At 34.2% G+C, this 19,005-nt stretch overlaps 1 protein-coding gene across 6 annotated transcripts in view; it reads left to right on the top strand.

Moving 5' to 3' along the window:
- LOC126972710 (sodium/hydrogen exchanger 9B2-like) overlaps positions 1–18,387 on the top strand; it is an 82,106-nt gene extending 63,719 nt beyond the window's left edge. For all 6 annotated transcript variants that reach the window (XM_050819612.1, XM_050819611.1, XM_050819614.1 and 3 more), the window contains 5 exons: positions 2,564–2,735; positions 10,601–10,755; positions 12,533–12,697; positions 14,353–14,557; positions 17,429–18,387. In XM_050819612.1, the coding sequence (XP_050675569.1) occupies positions 2,564–2,735; positions 10,601–10,755; positions 12,533–12,697; positions 14,353–14,557; positions 17,429–17,622 (891 nt within the window). In that variant the 3' untranslated portion in view covers positions 17,623–18,387. The remainder of the gene's footprint in view (positions 1–2,563; positions 2,736–10,600; positions 10,756–12,532; positions 12,698–14,352; positions 14,558–17,428) is intronic.
- Positions 18,388–19,005: the final 618 nt, after the last annotated feature.

Raw genomic sequence — 19,005 nt, 5'->3', positions numbered from 1 at the left:
ATCTCGCCAATCTGTTGCAACAGTTTGAATTTACGCTCTTAGACTATATTATCCTATTGTACATCTATAATAAATTATACCTAATTTGTTCGTTATATACACTAATACTAATACTATCACACTAATACTAATACATTATAATACTTAATCTTATAATACATATAACTAAACTATACTACTTTAAATATTAAATAACTTAACCTAATAACTTAAAAGGCATAAAAGGCATTTATTTTCTCAAAATTGATTCCTTTAGAATTCTTTTTGATGTCATTTCTAATAACTCCTAGATACTACGACCGCTTCGGAAACAAATGGCGCTCTGAGAGAGAAGAAGCGGCGAAAGAAACTCTCCCAGCATTCTTTTTTTGCGCTCTTTAAAATAAAAATGTACAATATTGTACAGTCATTTCTATCGCTATAAAATAATTATAATCTAGTCCCAGGTTGTCCGATCATTTAGATATTCAGCACTGGAGTAATAGGATTTACGACGGAGCCATTTTTTTTATAAAACATTTAAATTTATTTATAGATAATGCCTCAACAGTGGCTGGGACTTTATTATAAAAGTGTATACATTTACCCTTAAAGCTATTATGTATATTATGAAGCCTAATAGAATTAGTTACAACTTACCTAACTTACTTAACCTAAGTTTTCAATTATGCGTTATCAATAAGACTTAGTTTTTTGATTACTTTTTACATATTTTTATATGAATATTAATATTAATAGCAGACATATTATTACTTTCTTTAGCAATGCTTTACTGAATTGTGATCGTTGTTTAAGTATTTAAGGCAATCGCATAGTTATGGTCCATGGGTCGGTGCGGCATCGACTTAATAAATATATAGCCTTACAGTGTTTCATTTTTTTTCTCTATTTTTTTCCAATATATTTTGCTTTGTACTAATAATACATATGATATTTGATTTAAGTAGTTTAATAATTAAATAAATAAATAAAATAGCCTTTATTCAGACAAAATACTTAATCTAATTTTACATGCATTATTATTACTTAAATTTGACAGTATTTTCCTTCATAAATTATATATATACATTTTTTTTTATTAGTTGAATAATTATGGGTTTTGTCTGTTTGTCTATTATAGACATAGGCCTCCTCCAACTGCCTCCACTGACTCTTTTTTTTCTTTTAGCTCTTCTAGTGCATGTACTACCGGCAACTGCTTTAATCTCGTCCACCCATCTCCTAAATCCTCTTTATTATTTAAGTAGTTATTATACTAATATTTTTTCTATTTTCATGACATACTTTCAAGTGTAACAATAATACCAGTGGGAGGCTCCTTTGCATAGGATGCCGGATAAATTGTGGGTACCACAACGGCGCCTTGCCGTGAAGCAGTAATGTGTAAACATTACTGTGTTTCATTCTGAAGGGCGCCATAGCTTTTGGAATTACTGGGCAAATGAGACTTATCATCTTATGTCTCAAGGGTGACGGGCACAATTGTAGTGACGCTCAGAATTTTTGGGGTTTTTTAATAATCCTGAGCGGCACAGCATTGTAATAGGCAGGGCGTATCAATTACCATCAGGTGAACATCCTGCTCATCTCGTCCCTTATTTTTATAAATAAAATTGTACATGTTAATAACTTCTTTTCATGGCCATATTTATATCAAATCGTTGAATTTTTATTTCAATGCGACGCCAATTCATAATTAATTATTATTCGAAGCGTGTTAACTGATTGAGATTAATGATTTATTCGTAAATAAAACAATAAATGTTAAGAAAATAGTGAAATCTAGTGAGTTTTCTTTTCTTGTATTACAAACACTCTGTTGTTAGTCCAACAGCCCGCATAAACCGCAGAACTTAGCTCCACAAAACTGACATTTAGACAAGTGTGCCAATAACAAAAAAAATTATACATGAATAAAAATTTTACAAAAGCATTTAACAAAATTGGTCTAGTGTGTGTTTGACAAAGCGATCCATATCATTCTTCAAAGTATCATTAACATGACGTTTTTCTTTCTGACGTTTACATTCTAGTCAGTTTATAAACACTCTTAATACCCAAACTATAATCAAAATTAAATATAATATGTACCAAAACGTATAGTATATCACCCATGGTAAAAACAAAGATTAGTAACAACGATTAGTCTACAATAAAGCCGGTTTAAGCCATAACTCTTATATAAACAAGTTCATTTAAACTATAAAATAGTAAATGATGGAAATGATGGAAAAAACCAGTGGGAGGCTCCTTTGCACAGGAAGCCGGCTAGATTATGGGTACCACAACGGCGCCTATTTCTGCCGTGAAGCAGTAATGTGTAAGCATTACTGTGTTTCGGTCTGAAGGTCGCCGTAGCTAGTGAAATTACTGGGCAAATGAGGCTTAACATGTTATGTCTCAAGGTGACGAGCACAATTGTAGTGCCGCTCAGAATTTTTGGGTTTTTTGAGAATCCTGAGCGACACTGCATTGTAACGGGCATGGCGTATCAATTACCGTCAGCTGAACGACCTGCTCGTCTCGTCCCTTATTATCATAAAAAAAAAATGTTTTATTTCAGGGTCCCTTGAGCGTGGTGTGTGGTATTGCGTTTGGAATCTTCTGCGGTTACCTCATAAAATATGTACCTGAACGAAATGATGCATTTTTAGTGCCTTTGAGGGTCTTATTACTGCTGACTGGTGGCTTATTGTCAGTCTTGGGCTCAGAGGAGATCGGTTGGGGAGGTGGAGGTAAATATTTTTACTATTTACACACACACACACGCACACACACACACACACACACACACACACACACACACACACACACACATACACACACACACACATACACATTTTAGTGAGTTTGTAAATATTTACGTCATAAGATTTCGGAAGGACCTAGCCTCTGCAACTCAGGTTATCCTATTTTTTTTTATTTTGTTATTTATTTATTAAATTATAGCATTCGAATGATGACAAAACTCCTGAAACAAGAATCCTGAGCGGCCCTGCATTGTAATGGGCAGGGCGTATCAATTGCCATCAGCTGAACGTCTTGCTCGTCTCGTCCCTTATTATCATTAAAAAAACATTTATTATTAGACTTGAACAAATATGATTATTATTATTAATATTTATGACACCATACTTCAATAAAAAAGGCGATGGTGGAATCCACGGTTCGATCCTCGTTCACGTACGTTTTTGGTATTTGAAAATGTACATATTTTACCAGTGGGAGGCTCCTTTGCACATGATGCCGGCTAGATTATGGGTACCACAACGGCGCCTATTTCTGCCGTAAAGCAGTAATGTTTACACACGTGTTTAGGTTTGACGAGCGCCATAGCTAGTGAAATTACTGGGCAAATGAGACTTAACATCTTAGGTGTCAAAGTGACGAGCGCAATCGTAGTGCCGCTCAGAATTTTTGGGTTTTTCAGGATCCTGGCACTGCATTGTAAAAGGCAGGGCGTATCAATTACCATCAGCTGAATGTCCTGATCATCTCGTTCCTTATTTTCATAAAAAAAACCTTTAAATCCACTCTTGTGATTCCTCCGGTGTTAAGAGTATCCGTATAGCATACGTACTATTTGTCCTAATGTAAATATTTAATCATTTAGAATTGTAAATGGGTTTCAATTAAGGATTGGTCTGCGCTCCAACTAGATACCGCACCACCTAACAACAATAGCTTTTTTATTGCTGCAACTATTAGATGCTTGTGTGCGTGGCATCTTGACACTCAATCTTTCAAAATTTGTAACATACGCTTCGTGTTATTTTACATTGAAATTAATAAAACACCATGTGATCCCAGTGTCTTTCTTATTTCTTGTAGTATTATTATTTAGTTTCAATTATGGGCAAAGTTTAACAGAACATGTGGCACGTCAACGTCACACATTGTTCGAGCCTGGCTCGAGTACGCCTGCGGTATCTAGTTGAAGCGCAGCGAAGACCAAGCCTTAGTCTAAAATGCCATCCTTTATACCTGCAAAATATACTAAATCACTACTATTATACTACGTCTCAAATTAATTGATTGTGGTACTAGTTGTGGCCAGCTGTAGTCAACTCACTTAGTCTGTGCTAAGCGTTTGAAGCGAAAACACGCCTTTGTTCACGTTCTGAATTTTGTTTAAAGTATGCCCTCTTTAGATTCTGTTTTAATAACTCTCAATCGACACGATTGATTGTCAACGAGTGGTGAAGAAACTTTCACCACAAAAATTGACATTTTAAAACATCATACTTTTAATTATTTTTTGTCAATCTAACGACATGTCATCGCTATTACAAATGAAAAATTATAATATTCTAGCTGACTCGACAGACGTTGTTCTGTACATAATAAATAAAATAGTGATTTTGATTTTGAATTGTCAATAATATTTCATAACATCAAGAACTATTTCGTAAAATATGCTCCCTGTTGTTATAATGAAATTGTTTCAAAACGGCAGAACTGTCAAACCGTGCGTCAATATATTTTCTCATAGAAAATATGTCCACACAAAACAAATATTGGATATAAAAATAATTATGAGTCACAAATCGAAATAAAAACTATCCTATCGCTCAAGTTGGACTAAACTGCACTCCATGAAGTAATCCCCATTAAAATCCGTTAAATAGTTTATGAGTCCGTCGAGGAGAAACAACGTGACACGTAATTTATATATATTAAGATAAATATACATTGAATGTAAATGTTAAAAGTAATGTTGAGTACGTAGAACAGTGGTAAAAATAGAACCAACATATATAACCTGTATAACTTCATATATAACAAAGTTAACAGAAATATACTTCAAGTTTTCTGATTTCACAATTAAAGTTTCAGAAGAGCGGTGTTGCCTTCTCTATTTAACTGTTATAATATTTAATAAGGTTCCATTGTACCGTCCAACACTACATTATACTACAAATACTCAATTAAAATAACGATAAGTATGATATATTCATAAAAACAAACTCATCATTAATGTGCTATGTTAAAAGCCTGCAATCTACCTATTATAAGACGTCAACCAAAAACCTAGGGTACATAACAACTTACATACTAATTTATCATTATATCTATCTATATATATATAAAAATGAATTGCTGTTCGTTAGTCTCGCTAAAACTCGGAGAAAACCGATTTGGCTAATTTTGGTCTTGAATTATTTGTGGAAGTTCAGAGAAGGTTTAAAAGGCATAAATATTAAAATGTTCGGAATTAAAAAAATACAACTCTTTTGTTTTTCCTTTGATGTGTCCCCCGTCGTTCAGAAATCAAATTGAAAGAATATCGTCATCTTATTGGGGTATAAACCCAAAAATTTTTTAATTATTAATATTGTCCTATTACTCTATATGGCATATATATACTTTATATGGCAATACAACGTTTGTGGGGTCAGCTAGTCATAAATAATTTATCATTTTATTATTTACTAGACCTTCCCGCTGGACGAATTTTAAAAAGAAATAAATAAAATTTGATTCATCATTTTTATATTTTTATAAAAATTTTATCGTTTTTCTGAAATTTAACTTAAAACTTAAGAGAAAATTTATTGATATAATAACTTATTAATATCATAATAAAAATAAATGTTGATACGCAACCAAACAAAGAATAAATGGGAAAAAAAGGCTGGATTCGGTGCAATTCATGGAGAAATTGGTGTTTATCTGTCTCCATTGGTCTCCATCTCACATTCGACGACACGTCGCTCATACGTCTTATTAGCGGGAAAAATATTCATAAAAGTAAAACAACAGGAAAAACCGTTGGAATTCGAAAAAAAAAAGAAAAAAAGCCATGAACCATCTAGGATAAATTTCGCATCGAATGGCTCGATACGATCAGTGGTTTAGGCGTGATTGAGCCTCAAACAAAGACCATTTTCGTTATAATTATATATAGAGATTTATAATAATAATAATAATAATCATTTATTTTAGGCATAACCCATAGAAAATACAAATTAAAATCAAAATTACAATTAAATTACAACTAAATCGAATTAACTAACCATGCAAAAAAATTAAATTAAATAAATTACAAATTACTTACTTATATTAAATATCTTATTTTCTATTTTTATTAAGATGGATGTCCATCCATCTTTTGAAAATATCGTTATTATATACATTGTTAGAGACAGTCATCAGAATTCCGTTGGTGGAGCGTCTCATTCGATCCCAAAAAGAAGCAATTCGTGTGCGAATTATTGCGAAGAAGTCGGGCACTCTCGCTCTCGCAAACATACTTGCAGCACTGCAATACCTTGGAAGTTTCATAAGAGCTCGATAGGAATCATTATATTGCACTCTTAGTGAACTTAAGGTCTTGTTTGAATAATTACACCACAGTTGGCAGGTGTACATACACAGGCAATAAGTTTTAAATAGTGTTGTTTTCACCTCATTGCTGCACTTTGCAAACCTTCGTGCTATCATGTTGCTACGTACCGAGAGCGCCCTTCGCTCCCTCTCAATATCGCAGTCATCTTTCAGATCTTCCGTTAACATATGACCTAAATATTTGAATTGATTTACAATTTTTACACTATTCTCATTCAGATATACCCCAGGAATATTTTCTGGACCCTTTCCAGATTTAAATACCATAAACACGGTTTTATTAACATTATACTTCAATCCATGACTGTTAGCATAATTTTCGCATATTGATATTAATTTACGTAACCCTTTGATCGATGGACTCAGCAGGACCATATCATCAGCGTAACTTAAATTATTGATGCATATATTTCCCACATGACAGCCTATTCTGGCCCTCCTGAGTTCGACGATCAAATCGTTGATGTAAAGATTGAACAGATCAGGAGAAGTCAACCCTCCTTGTCTCACACCGCAATCTAGTCTGTAGCCACTAGATAGGGTGTCACCCCATTTAACGCAGTTTATTTGGTTTCCGTACCAAAATTTTAATAAATTTATGATCTCAGTAGGAGCTTTCGTAGCAGAAAGCTTTTTCCAAAGAATGTCATAATTGACCAGGTCAAAGGTCAAATAATATTCGCTCTTCCCGCTCAATACGCTGGGCCAATTATTGAAAAAAAAATATAAACTTTAATTTAAATTTTTAATTGAGTAAAACACTTTTTCAAGGATTAAAACGCGTGTAACTGTATTCTTACATTAGATTTTGCGTAAAAGTTACATTTTTAAACAATATGATATGTTTTTAAAGTGATAACCCTCACTTCTAGGATTAATACACAAATAAAGGTTGAAAAACAAAATTTTATGAACGATGCGGGATTCGAACCCACGTCCTCCGGCGTTCCGTGCCGGTGCTCTAACCAACTGAGCTAACCGTTCGAGTACCGCCTCGTTATAAAGAAGCAACAACCTGAGAATTGAACAAAGCAAACAGAATTTTATAGTGGGTTGTAAAATATATGTGGGTTCGAATCCCGCATCGTTAATAAAATTTTGTTTTTCAAATTTTAGTTACTTTTTTATTATTATTTTAGCTAGCTTTCCAGATAACGATTTCAGGGGGACTAAGGTTTTTTTTAAATTTTGTAAAAATAAAAAATCTTAAGAAATACAAAAGTGATTAATATAACTAGCAACTATTATTTTTTAGATACATATTACTAAATTAATTAATTGAATCGTCGCATTCACATATATAAAATTCTCGTGTCCCAGTGTTTGATACCAAAATCCACCGAAACGGCTAAACCAATTTGTTTGAAAATATGTGTGTAAATCGGGTAGGTCTGAGAATCGGCCAACATCCATTATACCCCTAAATGATAAGGATCACCCAACCCTAAATATATTTTTTTTTTATTTTTTTGACAATTTTTATTTTATTTTATTATGATTCAGCATTAAAAAATACATACAACTTCAAATTTTCACCCGTCTACGATCAACACCTATTTTGTATCGCGATTTTAATATTATTCTATTCCATCCACAGATACGCAATAGAGTTGCAAGATGGCAATCGAATATAATAAATATTGTGATACGATAAATTTTATGTTCGATATATTTGGTAGGTCTGAGAAACGGTCCTCATCTATTTTTTATACCCCAAAAATTTATTTTATTTATCCTTACTTTTAAACCCATACATTTCCCTACTTTTAAACTCTAACATTTTTCAAGCATTGCAAGTCCTGCTACTAAACTTAATAAGTCGGTATAATGCGGAGTTGTTGATAATGTTATCACACTATGGACAGTTAGCAGCTTACTTAGTAACCGTAAAAATTGTTTGGACGCAACCCAAGCGAGTATGTTGATTGTTTTCTGCGTTGTAGAGATTGGCTTTCACTCGAACAATACATTGTTATAGGAATAGTAACGGAGCCGCAATAAAACAATGAGGAAACACACGCATTCAGAAGCCCTTTATATTTACATATCGTTTAGTTGACTCTACTTTGAGAAATGCAGCGAAAACTTACTGTTAGACTAACAATAAATAATTCTATAAATAAGGACAAACTAATTCGGTGCGAACTCTACAATTATTTTTTTTTTATGAAAATAAGGGACGCGATGAGCAGGACGTGAGACATGACATGAGATGAATAGGTAATAAACAATGGTTATACAAGTTGTATCTTTTTTACAGACTAGTGGGAGGCTCCTTTGCACAGGATGCCGGCAAGATTATGGGTACCACAAAGGCGCCTATATCATCCGTGAAGCAGTAATGTGTAAGCATTACTGTGTTTCAGTCTGAAGGTCGCCGTAGCTAGTGAAATTACTGGGCAAATGAGACTTAACATCTTATGTCTGAAGGTGACGAGCGCAGTTGTAGTGCCGCTAGTTTTTGGGGTTTTTCAAATATCTTGAGCTGCACTGCATTGTAACGGGCAGGGCGTATCAATTAGCATCAGCTGAACGTCCTGCTCGTCTCGTCCCTTATTTTTATTAAAAAAAAACATTAAATGGTTTCTTTAATGGCCATTACATCATATGAACGTACGATCTTAGCAAACTTATATGTCAGGCCACAGGCCAGGTTTAATACTGTGCGTAATAGTGTGCGTTACAATCTACGTCTTACACTCGCGATTTGTATGACACTTTGTGTTAGAGTGCGTGAATTACTCGAAATAGGGGCTAACTCTATTTCACAGCTGTCATAATCTATATAAAAGATCTAAGCATACAATGTCACTTAACGAACTTTAAATTTTGAAGTACCCTCATTGTTAGTATTTATGCTTGTTGCTTATTTTTTTTATGAAAATAAGGGACAAGACGAGCAGGACGTCAGCTGATGATAATTGATACGTCCTGCCCATTACAATGCAGTGCCGCTCAGGATTCTTGAAACCCCCAAATATTCTGGGCGGTACTACAACTGCGCTCGTCACCTTGAGACAAGATATTAAGTCTCATTTGCCCAGTAATTTCACTAGCTACGGCGCCCTTCAGACCGAAACACAGTAATGCTTACAAATTATTGCTGCACGGCAGAAATAGGCGCCGTTGTGGTACCCATAATCTAGCCGGCATCCTGTGCAAAGGAACCTCCCACTGGTAAGCAAAGGAGCCTCCCACTGGCTTATTTTATGTAGATGTTTATTTATCATTACACATCATCACAGAAAATAATTGCTGTTGTTTCTGAAGTCAAAGAAATGTCAAGATAAATGAAGAATATTAATTATACCAAAAGTATTAAGTTTCTATTTCTATTTTCTATTATTATCATACAAAAAAGTTTATAGATCTAAATACTACGAAAACCCTTAAAGGGTTTATGTGGGTAAGTTGTCACTCGCGATTTCAACGTTACGTTACAATAAATATAATAATTAAATAATGGTATTTAATATCTACATTAGTCAACACATAAATATGGTTGCTGTTCTAAATATATTTTTTAGTAAGCCCTTATTTTCTATTCATTTTATATAAATTTTGTAGATTATCTGGCAAATCGTTTAAAATATTAGGTATTATATTACTAAGCATTCTTGTGCTATAGATGTTTTTCAACCGACTTCAAAAAAGGAGGAACTTCTCAATTCGTCGGTATGTTTTTTAATGTTTGTTACCTCAAAACTTTCGACTGTGTGAACCTATTTTGATAATTCCTTTTGAAAGCTGGTGCTTCCCGTGTGGTCCCATTGTAATTTGGTCCAGATCTGACAATGGCATCCATGAGAAAACGATAAAAGTCTTAAATTTGCTATACACGCATATAGGATTCTAAAAATTACACTAATCGTAACTAGAATTAGATTAATTAATTAGATTGTATAAAAATACGCAATTATTTTAATACTTTTTAGTGCATATTATATCTATTGTTTTGAAATCGGTTGTTTTTTTGTTAAAACTTTTGGTCTTTGGAATGCAAAATCACTTGGAATTTATAAAGTTTCCTAAATTGCTGGGCCTTCGATACTCTATTATAAATGATGGTTGGTAAATTCTCTAAGCATTAAATATTAAACTTTATCATATATACTATTAATAATCTTGCAATGGTTAGCAACATGATATGTTTATAGTTATTAAGAATATGTTATGAGCCAATAATTTTAACATTCGCAATTACAGGCGTTTTAATTTTTATTTTTTTAAGTCCTAATATTTTTTTTTTCAGGTCCACTGGCGGTGATTGCTTTTGCATTTATAGCGGGAAAGAACTGGGTGGAACAAGGATGGGAGTTGGAAGATAATCCTGTAGCCACTGCCTTTGAGATCTTCTGGATGTTCTTTGAACCAATGTTGTTTGGTATCACAGGCGCCCAAATTGTGGTAAGAATTAAAAAGCTATGTAGCTCTTATAATAATCCTTATCATATATTTACCCCGACAGAAATGGTTTTATGTCCAGACATTCAGACTTCATTTTGAATCCGTAACTTATTAATTTTTATCAAATTTTCTACAGTGATTCTCTACAAATTCTTTACAACTATTAATAATTAAAATGACAACTTCACAATGACAATTATGACATTTGTTGTCTTGGATTCGCAGATACCAGTAAAAATTACATCTGATACAATTGCATGCTTTTTAAAAAGTATTTTATTTAAATGTGTAACACTCGCGTTAATCAGTGGGATGCTCCTCTGCACAGGATGCCGGCTAGATTATGGGTACCACAACGGCGCCTATTTCTGCTGTGAAACAGTAATATGTAAACATTACTGTGTTTAGGTCTGAATATATTGTTTTTTTTTTTATGACAGTATGGACGAGACGAGCAGATCGTTCAGCTGATGGTAATTGATACGCCCTGTCCATTACAATGTAGTGCCACTCAAGATTCTTGAAAAACCCGAAAAAATTCTGAGCCGTACTACGATTGCGTCACCTTGAGACATAAGTCTCATTTGCCCAGTAATTTCACTAGCTACAGCGCCCTTCAGACCGTAAACACAATAATCCTTACACATTACTGCTTCACGGCAGAAATAGGCGCCATTGTGTGGTACCTATTATATAGCTGGCATTCTGTGCAAAGAGCCTCCCACTTTTTTTTTAATTATTAGATTTTTAATAAATTAAACGGTGTTTAAGTCAATTAATTTGTTTAAGGATTTTCTCTCTCAGTGAGCTGGACAGTGATTGTCTAGTAGAGTACCGACTGAGTTTGAAACTAATAATCGAGTTTTATGTATATATACGTGTATACGCAACCGATGCTAGAAATAAAACCTATTAATAAAATAATTTGCTACAATGGTAGCAAATTATTATGGTTAATGAACCATAGAATATTCTATTTGTATTATATTTATCAATGTGTTTCTTTCTCTTTCGTTCTAGCAAAATATTAAGGAGCTGTGGAATGAGCTTCCTTGTGCGGTGTTTCGGGGACGATACGACATGGGTACCTTCAAAAAAAGCGCGTACACCTTCCTTAAAGGCCGGCAACGCTCTTGTGATTCCTCTGGTGTTGCAAGAGAATGTGGGCGGCGGTGATCACTTAACACCAGGTGACCCGTACGCTCGTTTGTCCTCCTATTCCATAAAAAAAAAAAAAAAAAGCTAAGCCAAATGTAGCTGACTTTTACGCCTTTTTAATCAAAATCGGTTACAGTAACAATAGATTCGCTTACGTTTTCCATCTTGCTGTATCTCCGTTAGAGATGTTCTTATCTCTCGCACACTCTGTTTGTCTTCTTCTTCTTCGTCGTTACACTCTTCACAGAGCGGTCGTGGTCATCACGAAATGGAATCTTTTGGGGCACACTTCTGCACTCGTTCAATGGACCGCCCACAACAGACTTAATTTGGTCAGTCCATCACATGGGTGACATTCTATAGGGCGGGCCTATGGTAACCTCCACTTTGCTCTGCACGACAAGGTGCTCAATGCACTCACTCTCTCGCCGGGAGACGTGTCCGACGAACTTAAGAATGCGACTCTGTATTAACACTGAAAGGGGTTGTTTTATGCCATGTTCTTGGAGAATGGAGACGTTGGTGCGAAACTCGGTCCATGAAACTCCCAGCATTCTCCTCCAGCATCAGTCTCTGTTTGTCTATACGCCAGTATATTGTATTTTTATGGCTTTTACAGATATCTGATTTACCTCCACATCTTGTGATGGTCGGCGCTGGTATATTAATCACCTGCATGGTTCTCCGAGCTATTGTGACCAGCGTCAGTGCTGTGCGCAGTAACTTAAACATGAAAGAAAAGATCTTCGTCGGGCTTGCATGGATGGCTAAAGCTACGGTCCAGGTAATTAAAAATATTATATTGTATTTTATGGCCGCTATCCCAAGAACCAGGGCTCCTTTGCACAGGATGCCGGCTAGATTATGGGTACCACAACGGCGCCTATTTCTGCCGTGAAGCAGTATGTGTAAGCATTACTGTGTTCGCTCTGAAGGGCGCCGTAGCTAGTGAAATTACTGGGCAAATGAGACTTAACATCTTATGTCTCAAGGTGACGAGCGCAGTTGTAGTGCTGCTCAGATTTTTTTTGGGTTTTTCAAGAATCGTGAGCGGCACTGCATTGTAATGGGCAGGGTGCATCAATTACCATCAGATGAACGTACTGCTCGTCTCGTCCCTTATTTTCATAAAAAAAAAACCAAGAAATCCCCAAAGTAGCGCATAATTGAAACCATTTCTTGACGGTTTATACAAAGCTTATATTTTTACAAAAAATAATAATGTATATGTACAGAATATGAGAAAAACTTAAATAAATATGTCATTGACATTATTGTAATCATCCTAGTGATTCTGGATACAAGGCCAAGTTTTCAAGTTAATCGGACTCTTGAAGTTGTTGCAATAACGTTTAAAGATTCAGATAGGTACATATACAAAGATAAATACACAAATGATTTAAGTTTTCTTCAATGTTAATTCCGCCAATATTTGTTTTTAAACAATTCGACACGTGTTTCGCCTGTACATGAGGCATCCTCAGGACGTGTTGTCTCGCCAAAATCATAATTGCGGAATTAATACTAAAGAAAACTTAAATCATTTGTATAATTATGGATTTCCGCAAAGTAAGGCCTACTTCAATAAAAAGATAAATACAGCCGAAGCTAACAATACGCATATTAAGTTTGTAAACGACTCTTCTCTCCCTCTCTCTTAATCAATGCTTGATAATAATAAAAGAGGACACATGTGTTTTTTGTATGTATGTATGTTTCTGCTAATTCCACCCCTAACGGGGTAAAATAAATGATGGACAGTTAATAATAAGCATGTACAAAATTTCATATATCTGGTTCTGGTTTTAAATATGCCGATGTATCTTTCAAAATTTTTCATTTTTCATTTCATTTATCGGTTAATTAGGGGTTGAATGTTTCAAATTCAAATATGTTTATTCAAAATAGGATATGTTATCACTTATTGAAAATCAAAAACTACCACCCATTTCAAAAAGTACGCCTCAGACCTGAGAAGAACAGGCGCAACAAACTCACCGGGCTTCTTTTCAATCATAAAAAAAATGGTTACAAAGCAACATCGTACAATTAAACTTATTATTTCAAAGCCTGAGGGCGGTCGCTCCATTCCCAGTCTGTGGTATCATTAAATGAGCAGTTCTAGTAGTGGTCAGGTTGTGCTAGTGCACTTGTAAAGAAAGACTACAAAAATTGTGTGTCGTATCACAACATTAATAACTGAAATAGATACAACACCTACTGAACTTATGACACATGCCCTACTGCCCGCAAACTATTTGAATAGCGTTAAAATAATAATGCTATGAAATTTACAAACTTTTCTAGATAATAAAAGCATAGCTAGATAAAAAAATGCTTCTTCTTCTCGTTAGGAATTGAAGCTGGTTTTGCAAGACTACCTAAATAACAATAATCTACACAAATTTCGACGTCTTTAATCTGAATATATTATTTTAGGCTGCACTAGCGCCTGTCGCATTAGACGAAGTGCGGAAGTTAGCGGGAAACAACGAGCCAGCCGCAGAATTGATCAACTACGCGGAAACCGTAATCACCATCTGCATCCTCTCCATAGTAATTACTGCGCCCCTCGGTGCCATTGTCATCACCATCACGGGTCCGAGACTGCTGTCTAAAACTACGAAGCCTCCAGTGTTGGAAGGTATGTAACTCGATATTATCAACGTGTGTCAACATGTTATACCAGTGGGAGGCTTTGCACAGGATGCCGGCTAGTTTATGGATACCACAACGGTGCCTATTTCTGCCGTGAAGCAGTAATGTGTAAGCATTATTGAGTTTCGGTCTGAAGGGTGCCGTAGCTAGTGAAATTACTGGGCAAATTAGATTTAACATCTTATGTCTCAAGGTAACGAGCGCAATTTTCGAGTTTTTCAAGAATCCTGAGCCGCACTTCATTGTAATGGGCAGGCCGTATCAATTACCATCACTTAAAGGTCCTGCTCGTCTCGTCCCTTAATTGTCATTAAAAAAAAACATTTTGTTGACATACTTGTGATGTTATGTCTTGTGAACGATGATGGCCCTTGATATTTACTTGCGCGTAAGTACTCAAAGATGGCTGACAACAGCTAGCGTATGGTAACTAACTAGCAGGTATTCTACGTGTGATGGTACGACGGTGTAGGGCTAGTTTAGTAGCTTTCTAAAAGGCCGGCAACACTCCTGTAATGCCTTTGGTGTGGCAAGAGAATATGGGTGGCGCTGATCAATTAACATCAGGTGACAGGTGCGATCGTTTGTCCTCGTCTTCCTTAAATAAAAGATTTTGCGAATTTGGCATTATAGATCTAACTCCAAGAGACATCCAAAAAAATCGTTATTATTTGATCCTTAAACGCCAGATTGGTCAATTCCTTATCTTATTTATCACATTCTTCTCCCCATGTCAAAACTCGTAAAGAGTTACGAGCTGATGTAGCTTATTAACGTTTACCAATTGTTGTTGCAATATGTTATGTTATTGTTACTTCCAATGGTAAATAAATATAATTCTATTCTATTCTATCCGTCGGTATACTGCATACTGTCTATTAACTTAGTGATATAAATATTTATCCGTACGTTGGGGACATAGTGAATCTATGATGGATAAGCCCACCCTATTGACGAAAAGTCACTGATATAAGTAACAAGACTCGCATATTTCAATTAAGCACCGATGGTTTGTAACACCACAAGCTGAAAGTGTTAAACATTGATATTGTAATATCGTTCAAAATATTGAGGAAAGAAGTCCTGTAAGATCACGCCTTATCACGCCTTTCTACAATTCATGGAATTTTCGTGTTCAAATTTATCACATGCCTAACAGAAAATTAATAAACAACAAGTCAGTATACCCAAACATTCTAGAAATGAATATTCAAGAGCATTTACTACATGAATCCATAATTTTGTGATTAATTCGTAGTATATATATAATAGGTTAGTTCAAGAACAAGAATATTTAAAATACCTATATGAGGGTATAAATTTACAAATCTCAAAAATGAATACATACTCATAATCCACATCAAGAAGAAAAAAATATACTTTAGCATTTAATTTATTTATTAAACAAATCACAAATAATAATTATTATTGTTATACGAAAATTGTTGGGGAGGATTCTTCCTTGGATCGTACATTGTTGTCGCGTTTGGAGTATGAGGTCCATAGGGTTTCGGGAAAAGTGGTAAATTTCCATTTTGAGGATTATTATTGTTATATTGAGCAGGCATATTTCCATTCAATATTAAACCCTGTGCAGGATTGTAATCTTTATTTAAATTACTGTTGTAATTGTTCGAGTTCCAAGACGGCGTATTGTTTTGGTTGATCTGGCGATAGGAATTTGCTCCATATGACGATAAGCTATCATTATTTTGATGAAATTGATTGCCATTCAATATTAAATTTCCTAATGGATTGTAGGAAGGATTACTACCATTATTTAAGGGACGGCCAGGGTATGTAGGTCTAGTTAAGGTTGAGTTATAATTAGGTGAAATTGGTCTGGCATTGCTGTTAAACGGTGGATTAGTATGATTTTTCATGTAGTTAGTATTGTAGGAAGGATATGGTTGATAAGTTGGAGTATTATATGGATTACCATAAGATGTTTGATTGTATATATAAGAACTTTGATTCCCGGGATATGGTGTATTGTTACCTTTCGAATAGTTATTATTATATGGAGGTCCGTTAGTTCTATTCATGTAAGGTTGACGAGAGAATTGATTGTTGTTATTTGAATTATAGGGATAATTATTATTCATATTTGTATTAAATGGCATCTGGCCGTGTGACCCTTGAATGTTATATGGTGGTCTTGAAATTACAGGGCTTGGAAAATTTGAATGTGGATAAGAATTTGGATTAGTATTAAACATATTATTATTTGGACCTGCCGGAAATTGTTGAGATTGCTGCAATGGATAGTTATTGCCTGCGTATGGATAACTTGCATAATTAGCTTGTCTTATATATCTTTTCAATTCACTGGAACCATATCTTTTTGCATCTTCTCCTTCACTTGATGATACTGACGTGCTGCCATCTTTTGTTGCTGTTGCATAATTTCTGGTAAATCTGTTTTTATGATTGGACCACAGTCCAATTTGAATAGGAGATATGTTATTTGTTATATCACTATCTTTCAAATCAACATCTTTGTCACAGGTAATTAAGGACACGTTCACAAAAGTGGTCAATAGGAAATATAAATAACAGACTGCTCGTAATGCAATCATGTTTAACACTGACCAGCACGCTTATACGTAGTTGCTTCAATATGATAATGAGTGGACTTAGTATCGGCATTGTTATTTAAACTTTGACCTTCAATTATCGCAACACGTCTACAGGAAATTTTATCAATGTTAAACAAACGATCATAATAAATATTTGCTTCATTCAAAATAAATATTTTAGTCTAATATTTAACCATTGTAAATCTTCCTATATAGAGCGAAGTAATTTAGTATTTTAATATTTTTACTCTTGTCACATAATGAATGTTTTTGTTTAGGCTGGCGGCGGTCACATAGACCTTCGATACGAGATATTTCTATCATCGATGAAGAAGAAATCGTGGAACGTGATGCTGAAGGTGATGCAGGTATCCCTAATTCACCCCCCTCCAGTCCGGATCCCGGAATCAAGGCCCCGAATGCATACAGCACTCCAAACCCAGTTACAGTTCAACCAAATTATAAGAATTAATCCTTTTCTATATTAGTAAACAGTATAACCGTCCATAACTTCTTAGTAAAAGATTTAATCTGAGAGCAAGACAACAACCAAGCAATTATTTGGAGGAACTTCTAGCATTCCAACCTTTAGAAGTTATCTAAGAACTAAATAATATGCGGCCTTAGTTAATGGATTAAATTGTGATATCAAATTCAATATGGCTTTTGTCGACTGTGGCTAATGAATTATATTATTAAAGTAAAGTATTTGAAACCATGTGATAGACAAGTATATTTATTACTTATTAATTAAAGACACCTCGCTATTAATAAATTAAGTATTAAACCTAATTTAAGCCATAAAAAAAGTTTTGAAAGGCCATATATCTACTCTGTGGCTATTTGTAATTTTAGTACTGGACCATTTGAATATTTTTTTTTTAATTGAAGAGAATGTTATAATGTTTTATATCAGACATCCAGAGTTGTAAGAAATATTCAAGTTGTTCTTAATAATGTATGTTATCGTTTTATATTAATATTTATGGAATTATAATTTTACGAATTCAAGTCATAAATTACTCCATAAAACTTAGCTTAACTACTTATCATTGAAGTATTAAAATAATTGTTGATTTTTTAGTGTTAAGATTAATGAAATGTAATTTTAAGCATTAAGTTATTTTAAATCTTAAGCTCAGCGTGGTGCTTATATATAATTTATATTTTTAATGAAAAAACACTTAGTTTGAAATATATTTTTAAAATTGGAAATAAAATGTATATTTTCCCATGTCGTTTTTGTGTTTTTTTCAACCATTCTCTATAATAATTATATATATATATATATTAAAAAACATTTTATTCTTATTCTTGTTAATGAATTTTTATTACTTATATTAGGCACTTATAGTATTTGAGAAATAAAAAGCTAAACACATACTCACACACATACACACACACATACACACACACAAACACACAACACACGCCCTAAATTATTTATAAGATAGTTTTTGTGTTCATAATTTGTTGCATAACTTCCATTGTTAGACCTTAAAATATGTTGATGTTTGTTATTTGACATTTTACATTGCACATACTGGGAAGAGACTGACCCCCATATCACGGGCTGTCCTAGTTTGGGGGTCGAGGGTAATTTTAAGCAAAATTGTATTTTTTTTTGCAACAAATAAAGATTTATTATTATTATTATTATATTAATAAACTTTTTAGAAATTACTGAACATCTAAATATACCAACACGTAGTAGTATAAATCGGACAGGGGGTTTTAACATATAGTGAAATTGCTGTTACGTAACGTTACCTTCCTCAAAAGCATGGAGCACACTGCCAACTTAAGGCCGGCTACTCATCATAATAATAACTTTTATTTCTCACCAACAACCAAA

This window comes from Leptidea sinapis, chromosome 27 (assembly GCF_905404315.1).
Source record: "Leptidea sinapis chromosome 27, ilLepSina1.1, whole genome shotgun sequence".
Classification (NCBI taxonomy): domain Eukaryota; kingdom Metazoa; phylum Arthropoda; class Insecta; order Lepidoptera; family Pieridae; genus Leptidea; species Leptidea sinapis.
The sequence above is the reverse complement of the archived record's forward strand: the minus strand, read 5'-3'. Positions and strand labels throughout refer to the sequence as shown.